This window comes from Grus americana, chromosome Z (genome assembly GCF_028858705.1).
Source record: "Grus americana isolate bGruAme1 chromosome Z, bGruAme1.mat, whole genome shotgun sequence".
Lineage (NCBI taxonomy): Eukaryota > Metazoa > Chordata > Aves > Gruiformes > Gruidae > Grus > Grus americana.
The window spans coordinates 6,137,889-6,156,900 of NC_072891.1; the positions used below are offsets into that span (position 1 = coordinate 6,137,889).

At 37.3% G+C, this 19,012-nt stretch overlaps 1 protein-coding gene across 1 annotated transcript in view; it reads left to right on the plus strand.

The window, feature by feature from the left end:
- The first annotated feature begins 789 nt into the window (after positions 1-789).
- The window catches only part of RIT2 (Ras like without CAAX 2), a 190,629-nt gene continuing 172,406 nt past the window's right edge, over positions 790-19,012 (plus strand). Inside the window, exon 1 of the mRNA XM_054810535.1 lies at positions 790-1,047. Within this exon, the coding sequence (XP_054666510.1) occupies positions 945-1,047 (103 nt within the window). The 5' untranslated portion in view covers positions 790-944. The remainder of the gene's footprint in view (positions 1,048-19,012) is intronic.

The window sequence follows — 19,012 nt, forward strand, 5'->3', positions numbered from 1 at the left end:
TTTCACTGAAGAATTCTAATGGGAGATTTTCACACTGGATGTCATTCATGAACTTTTTGTTTTATTCTTTTATTATTTATTTGGGCTGGCCAGGTTGGTTAGATAAATCACTTGATATTAGTATGAAGTACTTGTAACAATTTGGTTTTCTTCTCTCCTTACGTGGATATTTTCTGGATGAATATATCTTCCCCCTTCCCTTCTGTCTCAATTTCCTGAAATTCTGTCTGGGAAAAAGGAAAAACAACATATAAAACTTTTTTTCAAAATACCTAGTTTATTTCTGCAAATAATTGATTCAAACTGAACTGAGAGAATTGATCCAGGGGCAAATCTAACCATAGAAAACTTCTCTACTTTGCAGTAAGCTTCATAAAGAAAAAAAGACTCTTAAATGTTGTTGCTTATTTCACTTCTCATAGTATTAAATATAAATCTAGGAAACTTGATGAACATAGTATAAATATTTAACTCCAAGGTGACAAGGAGGTTGTCTGGTCTGTTTTATTATTGTTTAAGATTCAAGCAAGTGCTACATGGAATAATGAGCATCATAATTAAGAAATGTGATCCATTTTCTTTTTCTGGAGGCTCTGCTCAATTTGATTCCAACGACACAGCAACACTCAGAGGTACCAGGGCTCTTGAGCCTCACAAAACTGCTTCTGTCCAGGAAGAGAAACACAGAGAATGATACAGAGCTGGGAGGGGGCAGAGAGAGATTTTTATTGGAAGCTGTTAAAGTGGTTGCTATGAGACCTTCTCCAGCTAACACAGGCACAGCAGCGAGTGCGAGGCTGATAAATCGTACCTCTTGTGTTACACCTTTCCTTTCTGCCTTTTTTTTTTTTTTTAACACAGCTTTTATAGTTGTTTAAGATCAGAGAAAGCACCTGCCAGTTGCTTTTTCTTCTCTTTTGCTCCCTTCTTCTGCCTCGTGCAAGATGGAGCTAGAAAATGAAATTATCAGCTCTTCCAGCAATTCTTCAGCAGGCTCCAGAGAGTACAAGGTGGTGATGCTAGGAGCAGGGGGAGTTGGCAAAAGCGGTAAGTTTGAGCAACAGCATTTTTGGGGAGAAGGGGTGAATTGGGAATGTAAAGTTTACAGAACAAGAACATTGTTTAATAAGGGTTTTGATTCCTCTCTCTCTCGCACATGGCTTGAATAAAAGACTATAATTTGTGACTGGGGCAATGAGTCAGCTTAATTCGTTACAGGCTGAAATGTTATAAGCCTTTTTAACTGGGTATTTTTACAAGACTCACGTTGGCTCCATTGTATATGAGGAGAGAACGGTCAGTTTGCTGCTGTTAGCTTAAGAGCAAGCGGTCATGTCACTCTAACTCTTGGCGAGGGGTGATGGTTTGCTGGATAGTGTGGGTGTAACTTGTTGGCCGGCCAGTCCAGGTGCTCAGGCAGAGATGAAACTAATTGAAAAATCAGCTGTACAGTGCAAAGTGTGGAAGATGCCTACGGTTGCTCTGTTTTCATCCCCACATCATCTTTTTACTTTTTTTTGCTGAATGTCCTTATGGCTCAGCTGGTGTTAGTCTCCTCTCCTGTCCGGACAGTTACAGAATGCATGTCTGAGTCTCGCTCCAGACGATAAGGTAGATTTGCAGCATATTTTAATATCACTGTCCACTGCTGGCAAGATACGCTAGTGTCTGACAATAGTATCTCTTCAGAGGAGTCATTATTTTCTCTGGGCAATGTTTTCTTTTCCCCAGATATTATCACCTTTGATTTATTCTCACTGACACTAGCATTCTCTGTTCTTAAAAAGACTTTGCTGAACGTACAGTGTTTGTCTCAGAAGCTAGTATATTGAGCTGGCCACACAACAAGCATTTGATTACATCTTCTGTAAATTCAAAAGAAAAAGAGAAGAAGAAAAAAACCCAACAATAATAATTAGAAAAAAAAAGATAATGTAATATATCCTGGCTAGATTCCAAAGAAATTTTTGGATAAATAAGCTGTGACACTAAACTGTAGTAATTGTGTTGATCAACCAAGTTTTATTTTCTATTCAAACCACAAGACAAGGTATAGATGAAAAAAAAAAAAAAATTGGGAGTGGATATAATTTCCTTTCTGCATCCATAATCTCTTTTCTTGTTATGTTTGGCTTCAACTTCAGTGGCACATCTTTCAGTGAAAGCTATTTCCCATCAGTATTGCTTAACCAAGCAAAGAATTCTTGCACAGATGTTATGCTATGATCACTATATAAAGTGGGAAAGAAGAAAATATTTGTTATCTCAGAGTAACTTTCTGCAATTTCAAATTATCTTTTCCATGGTAAAGCAGGTATTCAGGATGTGTCAGCTGGAACTTTCAGTAAAATGTCCCTTCTTTTTTTTCTTCTTTTTTTTTTTTTTCTGAGTGCATCCAAAAGATGGCAGCAATTTTTCCCAAAAATATTATTAATTTTGAAGACTCATTAACCAAAAGATATTACAAACTATATATATTCATGGTATAACTGAATTGTAACAGCTAAATTTTATATACACATTGAGGAATTTTTAGAGTTCCCATTTACTATTAGATAAGAGATTTAAAGCACAAATAAAGTTTACTAGCTGTTGATTTTAGGAGAATAAAACCTTCAAATCTCTGGATTACACAAGATACATCTCCAAAGCTGAGGACCATGTAATTATTCAAGAATAATTGAGTGTCTGTGTAGTCTAGAGAAATGAAAATAGGATGAAGTGGATAGTTATGACATTCAATGGGATTAATGAAAATTTTCTGTTGTTTAAACAAAAGTGAAACTTTTTGGGAAAAAAATAGCAACTGAGAATTAAGAGTCTCTAGACTAATTGCACTTCATTATTTACTGGCTATGAACTTCCAGTGTGGAACAGGCATGAAATATTTCAGTAGAATCCTGAGAGATAGTCCAATTCTGATAGAGATAAGGAAAAATTGATGTCATTCCATAAATCCTTAATTCATTCTGACTGTTGTATAGGTAGGATTAATTTACACTAGATTAAAAGCACAAAAAGGCCTGAATGACCACTTTCATTCTCCAAGATGAGCTCTGCTTTCCCCTAATGACCTAGATTCACTCTGTCCAGGAAATCATGAATTTAAACATAAAAAAGTGTCAGAGTAGAATAAGGATGAAATTTAAAAAAAAAAAAAATTCAATTTCCAATTTAGAGTTTGACAGGTAAGTAATATATGGGATGATATATTGGTAATATCCTGGCTTCTTTCCCCTTCTTCTCCCTTGTCCTTCACTTTTTAAGTCATGATAAAAGCAGTAACAGCTGGGGTTAAGTTGCTGAGTGGGAAACCTCTTTAGGATTAAAGCTTTTCCATTCCTCATTTTGTTCAATATTAAATAATTCAGGTATGGAAAAAAATTTTCCTTAAGAACCAAGCTGCAGAAATATTAAATTTCTTTTTGCCCTGGATATAATTCACTTCTAGAGATCCCCTGGACATTTTGGCCTTCTGTTTCCCACGCCTTTTTGCTTTCCTACTGTGCCACTGCATTCTGTATGTATGGAGGTCTTTGCATTGAAAATGGCATGCTCATTGCAAGGGGCTGATAGTGGTGATTGTCTGTGTGGACACGGGGGAATGAGGAAGAGGACACCAACAATGGATGTTCTTTTGACGTTGATGTTTATAGAATATTTGCTTCGGCTTGTCAAGCTTGTCTCTTCAGTTCTGTGCTCCAAGATGGCAGACAGTCCAGGGGAACAGCCAACCTCCTGTCATCGGGACTATTCAGCGTAGTAGAAATTTCACAAGGATTGGTAATAGAAGATACAGTCAACACGTCCAGGTCTGATATTCACCACGTTCAGAGTAATGATGTGTAAACTGCAAATGGTTTAAGAATTGTTACTTAAGGGTCTTCACACTGCAAAAACAGTGCCAGAAAATAAATAAATAAATAAACAAATAAGCAAACAAATAAATAAATAATCTCTGCCACTATTTTATAGGAGGAAAAAACACCACCCCAAAACCCAGAGTTCAGAACAAACAGGCCATAGTTGTGTTTAATTAAAATGTATAAAGTTATATGTAAATTTTCCTAGTAATTGACTTCTGTACTGTAATTATAGATTATAGGTTCCCTAGAACGTGTTATCCCTTCTAAGGCTTCTGAAAATAGATCTATTTTTGTTTTCAGAGCCATATGCTAATTTATTACTTTGTGTAGGTAGTGTCTGACATCAAGAACAGCTATACACCCTGCTGCAACTTCAAACTAAAATTAGGCTAGAATGATGAATTAAACTGAAATGAAATAAAATAAAATAAAAGTAAATCTTCTACTGACCTTCATTTGATTATAGTCCATACCAAAATTGCACCTTTCTAATGCTGGTTAAATTTCAATTAAAAAAATTTTGACACTTGGTCTTCTCTGGTTCAATGACAAGTCTGGTCAGCTCCATACCGTTCAAACTTACCTCCAGTTACCTGATGTAGGATTTAAACCCTAAGAATCCTAGTGGTTTTGAAACAAGTTTTGCCTACAAATACCCTCAGAGATCTACATCTGGACAGTGAACCTACTACTCTCATGGTCCCTAGTCTAATGCAGCTCAGATCTCTGTGTTTAAGTCTGTTTTTCAGTGTCACAAAATATATACACAAATAAGCCTCTAAATCCTAAGACCATACATTGCTGGCTTATATTTAGCAAACTAATTACACTAATAACAATAATTAACTGCAGCACATTCTGCAAAACATTAGTAATAATTAACTTAGGAGTTGCACAGTGACTACCAAAAAGAAAAAAAAAAACAATTTGTTGTACTTGTGCAACTGAATAAAATAGAAAACCCCTGTCTAATGAAAAATTGTTATTACATAGGCATCCTTCAAATATCGCTCAGATTGTGCCATAATCTAACTTTACAAGCATCTTCTTGCCTGAATGAAATATTATTCTAGGGTTTTTTTTTTTATTATTATTATTTTTTTTATTTTGGGGGTTTGGGTGGTTGGTTGGGTTTTTTGTTGTTGGTTTTGTTTTGTTTTGTTTTTCCCTAATGCTAGTTAAAATTGATTTATTTAAGGGGGAAGACAATCCACTGTTATTCCTGGTAAATGGAATTACATGTCTATCTATAGAATGGGTGTATCATAGATGCAAAGTTTAGTTTTAATATACAAGTTTGGAAAACATTTAGATTATATTTCCAAGTTTCAATCTAAAAGAAAAAAAAAAAAAAGAGAGAGAGAGAAGAGAAGGAATTAAGAAAAGATTCTCTTAGCGTTGTTAGAGGAAGAGTATGAAGAAATGTATTTCTCAGTCTGATCTGGTTAGGGGAGGTATGTTTACTCTATTGATTTCCTTCATTTTTATTGCCACTGAGCATAAAGGCCATATTTCTACAGATACAGGTGACTCATCAAATTAATTTCAGAATTGTGTGTACAAAAAAAAGTTCCAAAATGCGTGAAAACATCAATGGTTTGTGATGTGGGAACTTCTGTACTAGGAATTAGATTAAATCCCCAATTTTCTTTTATTTATGTGATAAACTGTCTTTTTGTTTGGACTAGTTTTACTTTTTATTCTGTCTAGATAAAGCAAATTTTGTGCTTATTGATTTCAAGCATGTCTCTATAACAAAAGTCCCCAGTAAATAGAGACAGCACCATGGAGTGTGTACTGGAGAACTGCCCCACTCCTGCTGTTTGTTAATCCCTTGGAGATAAGTTATCATATGATCCAGGCTACACTGGAAAAGGATGAAGAACAAGGGTAGGGATTCTGCTGGCATCAAAACAACAGAGATTGAAAAGTACCATTTGGGTCTGCTGATGCTGTTCTTACACCATCACAAGGATCAATATTGTAGAACACACTTCATACATTGATCTAACACTTTCGCAGTAGGGTTTTTTTGAGGGGGTTGGTTTTGTTGTTTTCAGGGTTTTTTTTCTTTTTCTTTTTTCTTTTTCTTTTTTCTTTTTCTTTTTCTTTTCTTTTTCTTTTTCTTTTTCTTTTTCTTTTTCTTTTTCTTTTTCTTTTTCTTTTTCTTTTTCTTTTTCTTTTTCTTTTTCTTTTTCTTTTTCTTTTTCTTTTTCTTTTTCTTTTTCTTTTTCTTTTTCTTTTTCTTTTTCTTTTTCTTTCCCCTCAACATGGTCTCAGGTACAACTGTGCTTCCCTTAAATGCCTGGTAACTAGATCAAGCGAAAGAGTCTGGCCTTCTATTGTCTTCTGAGCGAAACCTGAAAGTCAGAATGAAGGTGGAGGATTAAGTTACTGCTCAGTATGAGTCAAGTTGAAAAGAGTAGCTTTTCAAGTGTCTGGGCATACTGTGAATTACAGCTAAGGCAAACTAAATTGCTTTCCCATCCCCCACCCCCCACCCCCCACAAGCCAATGTAAGTGTATTTTTTGGTGTTTAATTTGGTGCTGCTTCTCCTGTGACTGCACAAATACCCATCTTTTTTAACTACAGTAGAAATTGAGATACGCATCTCCATTCATCTGAAAAGAAATGATTGTTCACTCATCATCCTCTGTCTGAAAAAATGGTAATTTGGATTTTTAAGGCGAAATATAAGATCATGGGAATTTCAGGGAAATAATTAATTATACTAATTCAAATGAAGAAAAAGAATTTAAAAAATAGGAAGGAAAAAAAGATATCCATTTGTTGATCAGAGAAAAACTCCCTTGCTTTGTAATAGTTCTGAAAACATAGGGGTATGAAAATGACATATAAATTCCCTTGGTCACTTCATAGTACTGAATGCAACCTGTGATCAGCTGTGACCCGATGTGGTTGTGTCAGTGCAAGGACAAGAAAGGAAGAGAGGGGACAGTATAATACCAACAGCAGTACAGCCCAAAAGACACAGTAATACTTCTTGACAATTATGTATCCATGGAGAAAAAATTCTAACACTGTAAGCCACCAGCTAAGTTTGTCATGTCTGGGATGCTGTAAACTGAATTACAGTCATAGTTCTAATGAAGAATTACAAATGTTATATGCAGATTGATCGTGGTGTAGGTTGTATTTTCTCCATGAAAAAAACATTGTAGAGAAGGCCCACCATGCCAGGCAACCACTTCCCTGGGTATGGGCAACTTCCAGTTTTTCCCATAAACCAGAATAAGCACTGGAGACTTTATAAATGCAGAGTTCTAATATATATGTGATTCTTACATTTCGATTACCTTCGCATGTTACTGAATTAATTTCAAGCTCGATTTTGTGTAATTCCAACTTCTAGCCATTTTATCTTATTACTTCTTTGCTAATAACTTTGAAAAAACTCCTTATTCTCTTACTTTCCTATCTGTTAATAACTATAGACAATGATCAGTTCACACCTTGGTATTCTTTCTCTTCAATGCATGAGCATCTGAAACCTCACTTGTGGAAGCTTATTTTCCTGCTTAGAGCATTTTGTATCCTTAATTCGAGTACCCTAGTATTTCCATATAATTTTCTGAATATGAATTCCAAAAATTCACATGCTATTCTATTAATGGTCTTACTAGAAGCAAGACTACTTACTGGTTTCCTCTTGACAGTCCTTTTTTGTTCCTCTGAGAATCATGTATTCTTTTGTTCAGGTATCATTCACAGAGATCACATACAGAGAAATATCCACAGTAAGTCTTAAGTTACTTGTTCTTTCCCTCAACACAGTCACCTGCGCTATCACATCCTAGTGATGACCCAAATTCTGCATTTCCATATGTGTTATCCTATTTTGGAAGTATTTTACTGGATTGTGACCGTAGAAGCTGATGATTCAAATATTTCTGGACCCATTTCGATATTCTTCATATATCTTCAGCATGTTTGTTTTCCACTTGAAAGGATTAAACACATTGCTTATTTATTAGTTTTCTTGACTATGAGCAGACCTTGTGGCCAGAATTATTTGCCTTGGGTAAATGAGTTAAAGATGTTTTCATTATTTTGCCAGTTCACATAATTCAATGGCTGGAGGGGTGGAGGATTCAATTATGGCTCCTGCACCTCATAGGATGGTTTCTGCATGTGAGATACTAATTGGCTATTGAGAAATCTGTCTGCAATTCTGGTTTCTTCAATACCAGAAGTCATCTGATAAATAGGAGAAAGTTCAGAGAAGACCAACAGAGATGATGAAGGGGCTGATGCAATATGATTTATGATGACAAATGGCTATGACTATATTCAAATAGCTCTGTTAACCAGTAGTCTATGATTCTTTATTGTGCAACTTGCATATGTATACAGTGATTTAATGTAAATGGGACTGGAGGCAGCTGTAATGTGAATGGGTTGATCTATCCAGCTTCTGCCACCATAACATCCCATCCAGATGATGAATACCCACTTGGGTAAGGCTAGGAAGTGGGCTGGCCACTGTCTTTGGCACAGGGGACAGACAATTTACAATATTTGAAGGTAATAAATACCAAGAAAAGAAGACATGTTTTCCAAAATTTGAGGAAGAAAGGGAACCAAATTTCTTAATGGAGACCAATCAGTTAAGTGGCAAAATTAGAATTAAAATATGTACAATTAAACATGTATGAGATTTTTCAGGCCTGACTTTCTTTGATCAATAAAAGCAGTATATATCCTTAACCATTTGCTTAAAAGCAAGATAGAACAGATTGTGGAATTGTTTAAGATAGAAGAATACATTCTAGAGATTGAGTATTAATGAGAAAATATAACTGAACAGAAAAAGCATTTACAGTCTTCAAATGCTCTTATATAGGAGAAGGAATACTGTCATCCTCAAAAATATGAAATGTGTTAAAAGTCTTCAGGACTTGTGGCTGATGTGGCATTACTAATGTGTAAAACCAGAATCTTTCTTTATGTTCTTTATGACTGCTTAAGAGAGATCCTAAGGCTGGTCTCAAGACTGGACTTGTTTGTCATGTACAGAAAAAGTAATTTACGTTGCTTCACACAGAGCTAAAGTGCATCCTTTACAGTATAAGGGCTCCTGTATAACTGGAAACACACCGAGGTGGTACCCTAACAGTAATGGCCACCTAATATATACGTTGGGTAGTGGTGCAGATGGAAGGTAAGTAGATCTGTTAGCTCACCACTTGCAAAAAACCTGTTTTGTTCTGCTGACAGAAATGGAATTTAAAGATTCAGGACCTTCATCTAAACCTCTTCTACATGAACAATGATGTGAAGTGATTAGAACTCCTGGAAGGTTATATTAATTAATCTGCTTTTCATGGTGTGATTTCTTGAAAGAGGGCTTCACTTACACAGTGAAGATTTCAGTGAGAAATCACTGCTCAGCTTTTCCCATTCAAACTGCTTGCTATTAAGAGATAGGAAACCTTCTGGGCTGTTCAACAACAGGAACTGAACTATCAAGGACCCTCCTGGTTTCAACCAGACACAAATCTGCCATTTGAAATGCCCAGATTGAAGTCTCAAATAAGGGAACAAGCACTGTTTCATGACAATGACTGGGCACTGTCGATATCTTTGCTGTAAACAATCTGTTGAGGCAGCCACAGGAACTGTTTCCCTTCCAAGCCATCCCTGCTGCTGAGCTGAGCCATCTGCAGCATTTTTGGCACGTGCTATCTGCTAGAATTTGGATGAGATTAAATCCATTAGGGACACTCTTGAAAGCACAATTAGGAAAGATTATTTTTTTTTCTTCCTTCTGTTGCTGCTTTCATCTCTTTTCCTTCTATACTTTCCATTTTATTTCCTTCCATTCCTCTGGTAATCCTCTTCCACTTTTAATTTGCTCATTGACTTTAATTAGTCTCTCTTTATGTCTGCAAGCCTTTCTAATTTTTTTCCCTAAAAGCTAGAAGACTCATCATGCTCCCACAGCTCCACTGACAGGTATCGAATGTTACCAAAGCATTGTGTAGGGTCCCAGTTTCAGAGATCTTGGTGTCTTGGGAAGACACTTTGCTGCAAATTGTAGTGATTTGCTAATGGCATTACCCACCCACTAGCCAGATCCCATTGAAGACACTGTCTAAAACCTCTTCGTTTCAAGTTGTGTGGAGATTGTGCAAAAGAAGAGTGTGTGTGCACGTGTGTGCGCGTGTGCATGCATGCGTGTGTGTGTGAACAACTATCTCAGGAGTTGCCAAGTTGGGCTATTGTGATTCTGGCCTCTGAAGGAGATATGTTTTGAGCTCAGTTACCTGTTGTAAAGCAGTTTTTTGTCTTTTCATTCTGACAAAAACCAGGAACTAAACTACTTATTTCTTGTACATTTTCACATAGACAAAATAAAGGAACCCTAGCTGAAATTCATATTCTCTCTCAGATTCTGTGATTCCTTTAGTAAGTTTAACAGCCTACTGCCTACACAACAGCTTGTGTTATACTGAACTGTTGCTGAACAGGATCTACAATGTCTTTACAGAAACATCTCTTTAGGAGTTTGCAAAATATGTACCATTGTTTCAGAGTTTTACGCAGAATGTTCAAAACCAAACCCAAGTATTGTCAAATTCTTGATTGTTTCAAATCAGTAGAACTCTAGCTTCTTAAATCATGCGGAATGCCAGGCAGTCTGTAAAGCTTCTCCTTCTCTAAAGTTTTGTCTGGATCTTTCATAAATAAAAATTATGTTCCTTTCTGAATTTGAATAAAAAGTGATTCTTAGATTTTTTTCTACACAGTGAATATTCTTGGGTTGCCTGGTGACAGGGTCATCTGTTCACTCATCACATATAGTATACCAGAGGTCCGCTTTGTACAGTAACTGCCACTGCATACAGCCAAAGAATGTGTTCCTGGGCCTCATGAGGTCTCCTTATGTTTGTAGATATGCTCTAGAGAGACTTTATTTCTCTACTGGGAATAGAGAAGAAGAAAGAGCAATCATCACAGTAATCAAGTAGCCCCCATGAGCTCCAGAAATCTGGTTTCCTATGCCTTCCTTTCACTTACAACAGTGTCAGTGGATTTTTCAGTGTCTAATAGTAGCTGTAAATTTGCATCATAGTCTCTCTTTCAGTGAGTACTCTGTTTACTGATCTGTTTTCATAAAAGTGGAATCAAAAGACTCATTTTTTAAATCTTTCCTCCATGAAAATTGACCAAAATACTTAAAAGTTATAAAATGTCTGACATAATAAGTAGTAAAGCACATAAACTTCCATTTTTTTTTTCCAGATAACATGTTCAAAATGAGAATTTGCTGTGATATTTGAGGGTGCAGAAGTGGTTAGGAAAAAGTAAAAGAGAAGATACAAAAGAAACAGACCAAGCAGTGGGACAGGGAAATGTAACAGAGGTGAACAGCTAAAAATAGAGAACAAGAAATTAGAAAAAAACAGAGGCATAGGAAAAAGATTGAGAAAACAGAAAACTGGACAAAAATAAGTAATAGCAATGGTAAGGAAATAAAGAGATAGAAGGAAAGAGCAGTAGCTCATAATTCAGAGAGATGCTTTCTTTTCATTGTGCTTATCCTAGTAGGTGCTACTGGCCCATGGTTATACCCCAACACCTTCTACAGGTACTGGTGGCCAAAAAGTATACAGAGGTCATGTTAGTGCATCTTTCTCCTGCCTCTGTGACTTCTTATCCGATGTTTCTCACCCACTGGCCTTCTAGAATAGGAAGCTGGAGAGGCAACAGCACACATCTTCTTGGCACAGCCCTTTTTTCCCAACTCTTCAGGTGCTGTAGAAGCTTGCTTCAGCCATGTACAAGGCTGTGTAAATCTAACATTCATATAAATTTATGGGGTGCTAGGCAAAGTGGTATTTCTCCTGTGTGGTGTTCTTACAATCATCCAGAACTGAAAGGAGTTTGTGGTCCCCAGCCTTAGCAATACCTAGCACCTAGTGAAATCAGTGGGAGGCCCAAAATTTGACAGTCTCTTCTCTGTTCTTTGATGAATTAGATCCATCCACGCACCAAAATCTCAAATAAAAAAAAATGAATCACAGTGGTACTAGAGATATATTTCACTCAGTAACAGAAAATAAAATTAAGTTCTGTTTTCCCCCCATCTGGGAAAAATGTCAAGATGCAAAGCAAAAATAAATATATTTCTATATGCTTTCACTTATTCTTTGTGACGCAGCTCTTACATTCGCTCTCATTTCCTAGCTTTTACAGCTCATCACACTTGCGTCTAAACAAACAGCTACCTCCTTAGAATCAAATGTGGACAAATGGCAGTAGGAGGAAAAATCAAAACAAAATGCCAGTGATTATAAACAGATTTAAATACACATATCATTGAAACATAGTAATCTAAGATTTGTTTAAGTGTAAAGTAACACACATTTTCACTCTTTAAGGAAAATAGTTGATAGTGCCAACATGTTATTCAAAGAATTATAAAATTATTTGGTGGTGAGATAACCACTTCTACTGATTGACAGTGACAGTATGTTTAAAGAATCGAAATATTTGGTGATTGAAAGCCTTTGTTCCTCAGTGTCATTTATGTAAGAGGAACTATGGATCAAACTATTTTGTGAAGCTGCATCATGTGTTTCTAAAACATCATGTACCTGCTGGATGAGTGTTAGTATATTAAGTTTCAAGTATTAGTTAAAACACTTTTGTATGTTGGGATACTTTAGGGTGGTGTAAGTCAAAGTCATTAATAAACTTGTGAATTAAGTGTATTTCTCCTGGTCCTAAGCAGAAAAACTGTTCAGAGAAATTTTTAACTGTTCCCTTCCTGACTCTGGGTATTTCAAATGAAGTTGATAAAAATTGTAGGCAGTGAATACTTTACTGGGTCAGAACTCATGGGAATCTCTTTGGCACCACTGATGTTAATTTAGTCACAACATAAAGCAGGATGTGAATTGGGAACAGATTAGATAGGCTGTAGTAGACATGATTGCTCAGGAAATGACCTAGGTAGACAGAATACCAGCTTGCACTGTGATGGAAGTTCCTGAGGGAATGAAAGGTTTCCCTGGCTCACAGTTCAAGTTCAATGCAATAGACAAATACCATGAATAATTCTTTTCAGGTTTAGTGCATAATGGGTTGCTAAAAAACCATTAAGTGATTGGTGATAGAATTACTTGCTTCTGAGTTCTCATTCCTTCCTTTTCCTTATTTTTTTCTTGCAGGCTCTCCCTTCAGACATATAGTAGAATTTATGAGTGATGTGGGAAATGTAAAATACTACCTGTTTATGTTAGTACAGTGTGTGGAACCCATGATATCTTTCAAAATTATTTTTATCTTTCTCATAAACTTACTTTAAGTGTATTTCCTGCTAATAAAATATTTTACCAGGAGTATGGCAGTGTTGAAGGGCTTAGATTGATAATCTAATGTGAAACATTTTTTCTGTTCCCATTTTTAATTTTTTATATTTCTAATTTATTTCTATATTTATATTAATTTCAGGATGTTTAAGATATGATGAGTTTCCCTCAATGGCACAGTGTTGAAAACTTACCCATCTTCAGAACCATCTCTAGCTAAACTGATAACCAAATACATTTTTGTTTACTTTATCACTGGAAAACCAAGATGGGATGGGCCTTATTTCTTCCGTCAGTGTCATATCTGTTCAGATCAGTGATTACTGTCAGCACTGTGGCGTTGAAAAGAAGACCTGAAGAGAGAGTGGAAATGCAATTTGTGTTCTGTGCTGCCTCACGTATCACAAAGAAAACTGGCAGCTTAATGTAGACTCTTTGCTTGACCTTAGCAATAGAGCAGAAAGAATACGGCTCTTTTTTCTTATACTGAAAGTTCCATCCAAATGAATGCATCTTAATAGGGAAGCCACTCACACCGGAGTAGGTGGGGGAGGGAGGGAAATAGGGAAAAATTATGCAGTTAAAGAAAGAATTCTGTGTTTGTTCCTGACTGTCTCTTTGAAATTACAATAGAATGCTTTGACCCCTGTTTTCTGCCCTACCCACTCACATATCTGTATTAAAATGGTTTAAGCAGTACGTCGTTAAATGGGATGGAGCATAGAGAGGGGAAGATGTAGGAATTACTCCAGTAATGTCTGTAGTTTTGAAGAGAAGTATCAAGTAGTCTTGTGTCCAGCAAATATAGTAACAGGATTTATAACAGAATTTGAAGGACAAAGACCCTCAAGCGTGTTTCAGGTTTGATCCTTTGTGGAAGAGAATAACTAACAGGGTAAATATTCCTGGGCTACGAAAGTTTCTAAAGTTTAAGACATAAGCCTTTGGGTAAGCAATTATGATGGATTGACCCTAGCCAACAGCCAAACACCCACCCAGCCACTTGCTCGAGATAACAGTTTAACATGCAAAAGTTGCATGCAAAAGCAAATAAAAATAAATAATTCATTCACTACTTCACACTAGCAGGCAGATTTTTAGCCACTTCCTGAAAAGCAAGGCCTTAGCACACGTAATGGTTACTCAGGAATACAAGTGCCATAACCATGAATGTCCGCACTTCCTCCTGCTTTCCTTGAGCTTTTATTTCTGAGCATGATGTCATACAATATGCAATATCTCTTTGGTCAGTTTGCATCTGCTGTCTCAGCTGTGTCTCCTCACAGTTTCTCGCCTACCCCTTGCCAACCTGCTGTGGGCAGAGCGGCAAAAAGTAAAAGCCTTGATGCAAGCACTGTTCAGCAATACCTAAAACATTGGTGCGTTATCAACACTGGTTTAGTCACAGATCCAAAACGTAGCACCATGCGGGCTGCTGTGAAGAAAATTAGCTCCATCTCAGACAGACCCAGTATAGTAATTTATAGTCTGAAAAGGAGTGAAGGAGATTTATTTTTTCTTCGTAGTTTGCGTCTGTGACATTATGTTTATATCATTTTAACCATATGTTGGTACTGTCGTGCTCTTGTGTTTTGCTGACTTGATATTGGGGCCACAAAGCCAGTGGGAGCCATAATTTTCCTTCTCTTTTCTCCTTGTTTATAATTTGGCTTCTGAAAAACTACCTGTTGTTCCTTTGTTTCCTCACTTTTTTTTAGAAACATTGTATTTGGAATCTATATACAGATGGTCATCTTGTTGACATGGAGGTATTTCTGCTGCACACCTTACACATTTTATTTGCAGGCCATCTCTGCATACACTGCAGTTCAGAAGCATTTACAGTCCAGCTGTCTCACACGTGCCTGGGGAACACCAGCATTGAATCCAGCTAGGTCTTACGGTGAGGTGTTAAGGTACTTACAGAGTCCTTGTAGCTTTTTCACACACTGGAAGTTTACGGCATGCTACTTTTTTTGCTGTTGAAATGAGGAATGCCATATTTATAGCATCATTAAGTCATCATTGATAAAAGGTGGGTCAGTATCTCTAACATTTGGTGCCATTGCTAAAGTACCTACAGTTCCAAGGAGACTTAAATCACTTTAAACTGTCTTTCCAGGAAGGAATCTGTTGAATCCCACACCGCAGGTCATCACCAGCCATTATTGCAGTCATCTTCCACGCCAGGTCTTCAATTCTCAGTCTCAGCTTTCTCCATACAGCACGGTATTTGGAAGTCAGTCTGGGAAGCCAAACTGCCTTTAAAAGTCTAAGACTATTCAATTCATCTGTTCTATTACAGCTCAGTAGCTCTGAACCAGTACCAACCACGTGCAGAAATCAGAGACAGTGCAGAGCAGCTGAGACAGAGGAATGGGTCAGCAGCAGTCCCCCAGGCAATTTTGGTGCCATGCAGGGTAGAGACTGGAGCGGGACAGCAGTCCTGCCTTCACACTGAAGCTCTCATCATCTCTGTGATACTGGCTGCAGTTCCCCATGCCCATGGTATTTTTAAAGTGTGGTAGTTTCTTGGTCTCATCAGGATACTTTGCAAATCTTTAGATCCGCTCTGTGAGAGGGAATGGCTAGTTCTGAACGGTGAGTCCCAAAGATTGTTAGCATGTTCCTACCAATCCCTGCAGTCAGTATTGAAGTGTGCAGTATACAAGACTGACTGAAGTGCCAGTTACTAAAGGCAGATGAGGTTTTGTCCCTCTTTCTTTCGGTTAAGTTAATTTGATAGACATAAATGCAATAAAAAAATATAAATATAAAAAAATAAAATTATTTCCTTCACTATTTCATCTGATCTAATGTAGTGCTTATGACTGTAGCTTGAGGCTGTGTATTTCTGTCACCCCTGTCACCATCTTGGTTCATACCTATTTTAAAAAACTGCATATCTATTTGTTAGATTTTGGGCATTGAAAAGACACAAGAAGTTTGAGTGATCTAATAGTCCTCAGACAGCCATAAATCTGCAGCTGAATTTTAATTTTCATTTTTTAAATACATAAATCTGTATGATCAATGATCTCATCATTTACTGACAAATAAAAACAAATTTAAGCTGCATGATGCATAACAATCAAATCACTGATCTTGTTATCGTGGTAGCTGCTGCATATGATGGTGGAAGCAGAAAGATACTGTGAGCATACCTAAGTAAATGTAAACATCGTTCTGGTCTGAGATTCCTAATCCTCTGACACTGGAACATGGGGCCACATTGCTACTCATTATCTAATTGCAAAAGCTTGCATTGGAACACAGAGTCTTAGTCTTTTATCTGATTTCCATATTTTATACTGTGTGTGCACCCTGTCTCTCTGCTTCTGTTTCTCATCTGTAAAATGAGACCAGACATATTTGCCTTCCTTTGTATGTGATAAGCTTTCTGACCTTTAAATGCAGAATACTGTTTTAAAGCTATTAAATCGTAGAATCATAGAATCATAGAATGGTTTGGGTTGGAAGGGACCTCAAAGCCCATCTAGTTCCCAACCCCCTGCCATGAGCAGGGACACCCTCCACTAGACCAGGTTGCCCAAAGCCCCATCCAACCTGGCCTTCAACACTTCCAGGGAGCCAGGGGCAGCCACAGCTTCTCTGGGAAACCTGTTCCAGTGCCTCACCACCCTCAGAGTGGAGAATTTCTTCCTAACACCTAATCTAAACTGACCCTCCTTCAGCTTAAACCCATTCCCCCTTGTCCTGTCACTACACTCCCTGATAAACAGTCCCTCTCCAGCTTTCCTGTAGGCCCCTTCAGGTACTGGAAGGCCACAATTAGGTCTCCCTGGAGCCTTCTCTTCTCCAGGCTGAACAACCCCAACTCTCTCAGCCTGTCCTCACAGGAGAGGTGCTCCAGCCCTCTGATCAGCTTCATGGCCTCCTCTGGACTCTCTCCAACAGCTCCATGTCCTTCTTGTACTGGGGCCCCCAGAGCTGGACGCAGTACTCCAGGTGGGGTCTCACAAGAGCAGAGTAGAGGGGCAGGATCACCTCCCTCAACCTGCTGTCACACCTCTTTTGATGCAGCCCAGGACACGGTTGGCTTTCTGGGCTGCCAGCGCACATTGCCGGGTCACATTGAGCTTCTCATCAATCAATACCCCCAAGTCCTTCTCCTCAGGGATATGAAACACTGATGATACATAAACGATACATCTTAGTAGATACTTAAGCCATAAGGGGTCATTGTGAGCAGTACAGTTCTGTGACCTGCACCAGGTGACAAGTTCTTTGAACTTTATCCAGCAATTTATTCAGAGCCCATGTCATCTCAATGAACAAATTAGGATGTGATAAACACTAAGATAAATTCTGTAAAGATGTTACAACTAGACATAATGACTCAAGGAAAAAGAGCCTCTAATAGATTTTGGTAAACTAAGCAGTCAGGGCAATCAGTGTATATCTCCTCAAACAAAAAAACTGTGAATGACTACTTGCTACAACTACTGAATTATTGAGCAGATGAGGAGGCACAGCCAACCTCTTCTTGGCCTTGTTTTGGGTGGGGCCCAGTATTATTCCTCTTCTTTGAACATTCTTTCCAAATTGAAATGCCAAAAGACAAATAACAGTTTATTTTAAAACTTGATAGACCTAAATATGAATGACCTAATTAGGTGTTCAAGATTTCTGCAGCTCTGGGATTTCCCAGAAAGAAGCATGCAGGAAAATCTGTGGGGAGAAATTTAGGTAACAGTGCCAAAATGCATTTTGCCTAATTCCAGCTTCTGAAAATATCTTAGTCTGGATATGTAGGCTTTCTCTATGTTTGATGGAGTAGAGGTGCACAATCCCTGAGATATTTAATGCCTTCCATTGCTTGAGAGAAGACTGGATGACTAGACAGCTAGAATGACTAGTTGTCAAAGGATAGGTGTGAATAGCCAGAATTCAAATTTTGGTAGGGGTGGCTGTAATTCATGTGGAGATTTCTTGAGCATAATAGATTTTTGTATTCAGTACCAGTTTCTATTATTGCAGAATTTATCAATGTTTCCTCTTTTTTTATATGGTATATATGATAACTTCACTTAAATTTGTTTAGAAGATATTTTTATTCTGTTAAAACCATGTATAATTTTAGTGATAATAATGCTCCCCTTTAAATTGAAAATTTATAGTCTGATGGTCAGTGTTGAGCATATCTTCCTTAGACCTTAACCCACTGGGCATGTGAGACTTTTTCAGTCCCCAGTCTAAAAAACTTGTTTCTTTTAGCGCATGCAGACTGATGAATTTAGTTTTGGAGTTCCCTGTTCTAATACCAGTGCTTGCCAATACAGTAGCCTTCAACATGCCCAGAGGTGAAACTTCTAGGTATGTTTCACTTTTATTAAAGCAAGTTAGATGCATAACTTTTTTAATTTTAGTGAGGCAAACAGCAAGCAATTGCTGTCCTCCTGCAATCATCTTTTCATCCATTTTCCCACTGAAAATTTAGCTTTGACACATGACAAAACTGTGAACCAGTAATTATTTAGAGTATTAATTTTGTCTGCACTAGGTACCTTAGATTTTTGTAGAATATTTTACAAAATGCATGTTATTGCAAATACCTTTAAGGATCTCATAAGAGAGAAGTATCATCACAGACTACATGAATGTAAGAAATATTTTTGATCACATGGTAGCTAAGTTTTACAGAAATGTAGGATTGAAGGTAGCTGACAGGATGCAAGGCTTAGCTTTGCTTGCATTCAGGCAGAGAATTGTTACTGGATAGATACTTGATATTCATAGTTTCACTGAAGCAAGTTAAGTCAACAATTTCAAAATGGTATCACCAT